At 37.0% G+C, this 7,788-nt stretch overlaps 2 protein-coding genes across 3 annotated transcripts in view; one reads left to right on the top strand and one right to left on the bottom strand.

The window, feature by feature from the left end:
* LOC107684079 (metalloproteinase inhibitor 2-like) overlaps positions 1–3,346 on the top strand; it is a 25,164-nt gene extending 21,818 nt beyond the window's left edge. The window contains exon 5 of the mRNA XM_016480240.1: positions 1,024–3,346. Within this exon, the coding sequence (XP_016335726.1) occupies positions 1,024–1,221 (198 nt within the window). The 3' untranslated portion in view covers positions 1,222–3,346. The remainder of the gene's footprint in view (positions 1–1,023) is intronic.
* Positions 3,347–4,512: 1,166 nt separating this feature from the next.
* Positions 4,513–7,788, bottom strand: part of LOC107684077 (sideroflexin-2) — a 5,295-nt gene continuing 2,019 nt past the window's right edge. For both annotated transcript variants that reach the window (XM_016480237.1, XM_016480238.1), the window contains exons 4-12: positions 7,688–7,786; positions 7,405–7,480; positions 6,906–6,991; positions 6,740–6,800; positions 6,223–6,289; positions 6,091–6,140; positions 5,636–5,685; positions 5,480–5,527; positions 4,513–4,802 (exon numbers count right to left, since the gene is read on the bottom strand). In XM_016480237.1, the coding sequence (XP_016335723.1) occupies positions 4,703–4,802; positions 5,480–5,527; positions 5,636–5,685; positions 6,091–6,140; positions 6,223–6,289; positions 6,740–6,800; positions 6,906–6,991; positions 7,405–7,480; positions 7,688–7,786 (637 nt within the window). In that variant the 3' untranslated portion in view covers positions 4,513–4,702. The remainder of the gene's footprint in view (positions 4,803–5,479; positions 5,528–5,635; positions 5,686–6,090; positions 6,141–6,222; positions 6,290–6,739; positions 6,801–6,905; positions 6,992–7,404; positions 7,481–7,687; positions 7,787–7,788) is intronic.

Here is a 7,788-nt window from a genome sequence, read left to right as displayed (position 1 = left end):
GGAATGTGCCACTCTATGATGTAATAGTGTGGATAAGCACCGCCTCCGCAGAAGAAGATCAACGCCTGCTTCTACATAACTGCCTGTTTAGTCCCACCCACCGATTCGCACATGTAGTGTAAATAATGAGAGAGGCAAATGCGGGTCTATGCAGAAATCAAACGCTAATGATTGCTCCGAAGACAAGCTGTGCAGTGCCAAGTTGTGGAAACACAGTTTTTGTTTTGCCCTCCTTCTGATACCAACATTAGGAAAGAGTAGATTAACTTTATTTTTAATGAAGTTCCAGACCACATCATTAAGAACTTGTTGATCCTTTGTTCACTTCATTTTACTTTGCTGCCGTACCATGGATGCAGCAGGCGCAATGATATTATGCAGCGCCTGAAAATAGGCTAACTTCCGTCAACATAACCAACGTGACCACCTGCTTACAGGGAGCGTGCCTTCCGTTGGAAGTTACCTAGCTGGGGACTATTTTCAGGCACTGCGTAATATCATTGCGCCTGCTGCACCCATGGTACAGCAGCAAAGTTCCTTGATTATTATGCCGGAATGAGAGTATAGTTCCTAGTCATATCGGCCTAGAAAATGGCAACTTTTCATTTTATCTATCTTAGTATCTTAGTACACGATGTAACTACAGAAGAGCCAAGTTTTAAATAGGAAAAATATAGAAACTCTTTGGTCATTTTTGAGCGAGATGCTAACGGTCTAATCAGATTCAATGATCTATGCTAAGCTACAGCTAAAAGTGCTACCACCTGACCCGGAGATCGGCTGAATGGATTCGAAAACGGTGAAACTCAACTGTTTAACTCTAGGGGAGTTGGAAAATGAGCCTATTTTCAAAAATAGTGGAGTGTTCCTTTAAGTTGAGTCAGTAAGCACCTACCTAGCTAATATTTAATAATAACATGTAGCTTAATTTTAGCATTTGCATATCTATATACTTCGTTTAAAAAAAAAAATACTGGTATCAGTATCACATCCTGTTTACAAACATTGTTTTGCTGCACCCAGATCACACGCTGTGCAACCTTCCCATGCGAGATCAGCGCCCCAGTGGAGTGTCTGTGGACAGATTGGGTGACGGAGAAGATCATTCACGGGCGCCAGTCTGACCACTATGCCTGCATCAAGAGAGGAGACGGCTCCTGCGCCTGGTACCGTGGAGTTGCGCCACCCAAGAAAGAGTTTCTGGATGTGGAAGACCCTTAAAGTATCTCTCTCCCTCTCCACATCACCCAATCTTAGATTCTTACAAATATCATAGATAAGGTGTAATTTAATATCGACATAAAGACAAAATTCTACCCAATTGAAATTGAAACGTCTCAAGGCTAGATTAGTGTACAGTCTTCATTAGATATCGCAACATGAGACAGAATGAAGCAAAAGTAAGGACCCCACCTAAGGCTGGCACCCAGAAAACACTCCCCATCGTGTGAGGAACAATTTTTAAAACGAGAGCACTTTCTGCCCCCCAAAACAGCGCTTAGATTTCTCTCTGCATAAAAGACTGAATGATCTCTGCAATCTCCTAAAAATGCAGTCTCTCAGCTCATTTCGCATTTTCAATTTCTGGTATTCTGGTCCAAACCCACACGGGGTGGTAGTGAAAGTATTACTTTTGAAGGTAGTGTAATTTCCCAAAGCCATGCCAATTGGTCCACTCAGATAAATGGTGAGGCAGGACTTCCCAGATAGTTCAAAGATGTGCAGGGACCTGGAAAGAACTTAAGACAGCTGGGGTTTGGGGGGGAAAAAAAAGAAAATTAAAGACCAAAGTCAATGTCGCTAGACATGAATTTGTGACAGAAAATTGTGCTGCTGACCAAATTTCAGAATGTTGAACTGTTGTATATGAAGCTGTTCTTTATTTCACTTCCACTGTTTTTCATCAATGCTTCATGGCGTATCCTTAGCATATACAAAAAATACAGGAAAAGCAATGTAAACATCTATTATCCTGACAATAGTTTTTGTGTTCACAATTAGTTAGCAATATACAATAAATTCCTCTCTAATTTGATTTTTTTATGCACATTTATGAATCGAACATCCCTAATTTGTTTTGTCAATATGTCTACCTTTCTGAACCTTGTCTCAAACACCCACGATGAGTCCAATTTATGCATTTATTCCTCCGTTAATAGTTCAGTGATGATACTATTTGAACTTGTTGCACTTTTTAAAGACAAAACCAAGAGGACTGTTCTCCTCTTTTTTGTAATTCTCATTTTCAATGCTTTTGTTATTGATTTGCAAATGCTTCATCTTTAAGAATTACAGCATCAGTTATCTAAGGTCCTAGTGAGCTGTTTTATCTTCCGTATTGTTCTAATTAGATTATGTACCCGAAGAGGTACGTAAGACTTTAGTTGCTTCGTTTTGCCCTAGAGTAAAACAAGGCTGATTGGATTGGCATGCAAAGGCACAGGCCTATAGCATGCACTGAGAAAGAGGAAACAAAGAGCGAGGTTCCTTCCTCCTGTGGTCAATAAACTTGGGAGTTTATTGGCAGCTTGAGAGGAAGGCACAGAGTTGGGTTGTTGCAACTGTCCCCTGATTGGGCGTTGCCAAGTCACGTGATTGATTGAGCGTTAGAATACTAGTTGCTAGGCGCTTCGTCAGGGTAAACCATGTGGCCCAATGTGGTCATAGTGATTGAGAGAAAGAGAGAGAGGGAGAAGACAGACCGCTGTTGAACTGACGAAAGCAACAAAAGTGTTGATCGATTTGGATGATATAATGCATCACAATCATTGTATAAATTCAGCACCGAGATCATTTGTATTGACAAAGGGAGCATTCTTATGAGTAATTGTTCAATTCATGCCTTTCTGTTTTGGCTATCAGTGTTCCAGCATAAATGTATGAAGCTTTTTTTTTTGCCTAAGTGTGATTTAAATTAAGATTTTCGTTTCAATATCCTCACTTCTTTCTTCATATCAGAAGCATTGTCATAAACAAGCTTGAACTCTTACGAATAGTCTATATAAATCTACAATTTTAATGTTTAATATGCATCGAGCTATAACTACTTAAACTGCTTTGTATGAATTATTGAATTTTAATGGCGTAAGTTAAATGATTTTGTTTCCACGTTTCTACTTTTTTTAAAATGTTATTACCTTTGATTTATATGATCATTGTCTTTGTCTTTCTCTTTTATGATTTGCTGAAAAGAGCAGGAATGTGAGACCTAGTGTCTGAACCACATGATAAAAGTTGTGGTAGAAGAACCAGACTATGCATGTCTTTGATGCTTTGTTTAATTCCCATGTGGACGTTCACTTGATGGATAAATATACAGTATTACCAAATAAAACATTAAACTACATCAGCTTGTCCCATTATGATTTTTAAATCTATGAAAAAAACATATTTTTATATTTCTGTAATATAAAAATATTACGCATATTCATATTATACATATTGTAACATATGTGACCCTGGACCACAAAACCAGTCATCAGGGTAAATTTTTCGAAATTGAGAAACATGCATCACCTGAAAGCTGAATCAAAAATTAAGTTTTAATATATTTACAGTAGGAAATTTACAAAATATCTTCATGGAACATGATATTTACTTAATAGCCTAATGATTTTTGGCATAAAAGAAAAATTAATTATTTTGACCCATACAATATATTTTTGGCTATTGCTACAAATATACCCCAGCGACTTAAGACTGGTTTTGTGGTCCAGGGTCACATATATATATAAAATTTAACTGAATTGAATCCAATACATATATCCTGTGTATATTTAAGCATATTTTATGTCCGAAAAAAGTGTCTTCTGGTGGCTTTATAGTATATTTTAGCCCATTAGTGTGACTATTTGACAGGAGTGCTGCATATTTACCCTACAAAACTTTAATGATTAGATACTGCCCTCAAGTGGCAGGAATGAATATTGAGCGCGCAGTTGTACATAAAATAAACACAAGCTCCACTTTGGTTCAACTCTCATGAGTTATCACAGACCGAGGGTTTATTTCGACAGCTGTTTCTTTATTTCATCATCTCATAATGATGAAAAGAAGTACATAGCTCAGACAGTTCACAGTGAGGGCAAGCCATGGACCCAATGAGTGCCATGAATGTTTGTTTGTTTTTTTTATTTAAGACACTCTAACCATGACATCAAAGACTGTACTTTCCCCCGCTTTATGCTTGTAACTGGTATTTAAAACGTAAACATTTATGATCTGACTGTATATTCCTGAACGTCTGACAGTTTAAGAAAAACCTGATAAAATGATTTCACTGATGGCTTTAGAGGCTATTAAAGCATTAAACCTTTAAAATAAACTGTTCCTGAGAGATAGATGTGGTAAATGACGGCGTATGGCATCAGAGGGAAACACTTCTCAGACTTTTCAATCTGTTCTCGATTATTCAGGGTAGAGCATACAACAGGATCAAATGACAAGGCAACTGGATCAGGTTTATCCAATGTCTATAAATGTCTCAAAATTTATTTTTACAGAGAATTTTGATTCACAAATCAAACTGATTCTTTGCAGCAGTCAGGGCCAAATGTAAAAAAAAAACTATCAATAAATTATGCTTTAGTGCATAAAAACCTTTTTTCTAGGATATGAAACAAAACCTCTAATCAAAGTTCCTTTTTAGAGTGAATGCGTGCACTCCGATGACGCGTGCATCCAGTCTTTGATTGGCCTGCACTCACAGGCCTTTGTTGAAGTACACGTAACTAACACGGTCCCCGTACTGAGAAATGATTGACTCCCTGAGCTCAGGTTCCAGCTTGGATACAGCCATAGAACTGCAATCAAAGTGCAAATGATTGATTAGTCTGGTGTGGCTCAGAGACCAGTTATCGTGAAAACATCTGAATGAAGCATTTTAGAGAGAGATAATGGATGAAGCAGCTGCAAAACGTTGCACAATGTCTTAATGAAACTGTGATTGATATGTACTGTGATAATAAAGCTTAATGTCATAATGAAACTGTGATTATGATATGGAGAAATTTAGCACTGCATCACTTGCTCACCAATGGATCCTCTGCAGTGAATGGGTGCCGTCAGATAGAGAGTTCAAACAGCTGATAAAAACAACACAATAGTCCACAACAGACTTTAGTCCATCAGTTAATGTCTTGTGAAGTGACATTTCGAAATTAAAAACATCTGTTTTTGATGTATTTGTTTTTACAAACATGCAGCTTTTCAATTCACAAGAAATTAATTGATGAACTGGAGTCGTGTGGATTATTGTGGTGTTTTTATCAGCTTTTTGGACTCTCATTCTGACAGCACCATTCACTGCAGAGGATCAATTGGTGAGCAAGTGATGTAATGCTAAATTTCGATGAAGAAACCAACTTGAATATCCTATGGGTGAGTACATTTTTTTTTTTTTTGAGTGAACGATTCCTTTGAAGAGATACTATCTCTTCAAAAAAAGATGTATGTCATGTACAGTATATGCAAACTTTACCAACTCTGAGGAAACAGTGAACATGCTGCAGGCACCATGAAGATCAGACTGTGAAACAGAGAAAGGCATGTTGTCATTTCTTCTACTGAAACAAGATCTCATATATTTAGCATATCAATTGTTGCTATTTTCATAAAAAGAAATGTGATCACTTACAATACGCCAACCATCATGACTTGCAGTGGCCCATGAAGAAATGTGATTTTCTGCAATAGAAACAAACAAATGCAAATATGTTTTATATAAAATCATACCTGTACAGCAAAGGGTTTATAGACTTTACAGACCCAGGAATCCCAATATAATATAAGCAACAATAAAAAAATAAGATTACCTTTGTAAGACTTATAATAATTGCAACTGAAAACATTATTATGCTACATAATGCATTAAACCATTAGCTAATGTTCATTCAAATAGTTAAAAGTGTTAAAACCATTTAAAACCTGTATGCATTGATGATAACTGACTGTTATATGAGAACGACTCAACAGACATCGGTTTTGAGGTCTGAGAGAGTGAATTTATAACCTGCAGATCATAAACTGGCTATTTTATCGCTTCTCCGTTCCATTGCGTGCTTCTTGGATACAAAACAACATGAGGCTCACCTGCATGAACCTGTATTTTTCCAGCCTCTGCATAATAATGGGGAGAATGACTGGAAAGAACAAAGAAAGCGGCTTAGGATTCATTTATTTTAGCACTGAGATCTGATAACACCGGCCAAACTCTGCACTTACTCATGCCTGGCGCTGCCATGGTAACTCGAGAGATGACCACCTGTGTGATGCCCTTGACAGCTGCTTTCTGACAAACACAGACAGTATACACTATTTATTCAGTAACTTAAGAACAGAGAAATGCTTTTAATGTAAAAAGGCATCTTATCATTAAACTGATTATTGTAAGCACTAAATACATTCAGATCTATTTAAACTAATGTTTCTGCTCATAAGTTTACATACTCAGGTATGTAAGGAATGTAAATTACAATAAATTGTTATAACAATAATAGATACGATATAAGATACATAAGGACGTGATGTAAAAATTAACGGTATGTAAGCGTTTAACCAGGCATTTGTGTAATTTCTGTTATTCATTTGTCTTGTGTAATATAAGCAGTTTCTTCAGGGCAGTACTAAATAAAGAATAAAATGTTTTATGATATCATTTTCTAAAACTAATACACATCTTGTAACTAGTTTCATCAGGTGAGGTTATTTCGACCTAATACAACCAATAAATATCCCTCACCCTTGAGTGGCCCAGTTTATTTCCATCTTCATCTGTCACAGCAATGCCGTTCAAAATCTCCCTGTACAGGAAAGAATAAACCTGAATATACTAATATCTAGACACGTGAACCTAGTGAGTAAGACCCACCAAAATAAAAGATGGTAGGAAACAGAAGATGTCTCACTGTTGTCTCATCATTGGAATGTTCACACAGTTAGCCGCGGCCACAGCAGCGAACGGCACCCAGCGTGCCACCAGTGGAGGAGCTTTCTGAGGAGATAACGGTTAAAGATGCTAAATAAGACCTGGATAATGTATAACCACTGCAGACACGCCTGTCAAACTGAACAAAGGAAGAAAAGCTTGAATTATTTTAACTTTAATTTGAATTCTGCATACAAATCTACTGTATTAATAATATATGCATAAAAGTAAATATATCATTTATTTTTAAGTAAATATATTTATGTATTATTAGAATATTTGTGGCTGTACTTTGAAAACAGTAAAGCATTTTTAAATTTATCGTGAAATACCACTGTAAGTACATTACTGTACATGATTTTTACACACTGACTTATATTAAAATTTTCAGTTTGTACATTTTCTATTGTAATCAGCTGCATATCACAGATCCTGTCTGTAGAAATAGAGTATTCCCTTAATTATTATGAGGCTAATACCTTTGTGTAGAGGTTCAGCCCAACCGCAGTGGCCAGCGCTGTGCTTGTTGCTGTCACATAAGCTACTCCAATCTGCCTGAGCAAAGAAGTCACACACAACACAACAAAAAAAACATATCTGCTACTGAAGCTTATCTGTTATTTGAAGCTCCTTCCCAGACATCTGTTAATAAATACTAGGTATCACGGGACTGTCACAATTTAAGAGGTATACACTCGGCAAACCTACCATTTCTTGCAAGTGAGTAAAGTTCAAAGACAGAAAGGAGTCATAGGAACTTACTTTGGTGTGATGGGGGAGGCAGCATTGCGATTGGTGTAGTTGACCAGAGCGTTGAAAGACTGGTTAACCCACTGCCAGAACACTACAGCAGGAACTGTCCT

This window comes from Sinocyclocheilus anshuiensis, unplaced genomic scaffold, assembly GCF_001515605.1.
Source record: "Sinocyclocheilus anshuiensis isolate Anshui unplaced genomic scaffold, SAMN03320099.WGS_v1.1 scaffold553, whole genome shotgun sequence".
NCBI classification, from domain to species: Eukaryota; Metazoa; Chordata; class Actinopteri; order Cypriniformes; family Cyprinidae; genus Sinocyclocheilus; species Sinocyclocheilus anshuiensis.
This window is presented reverse-complemented; position numbering and strand designations above follow the sequence as displayed.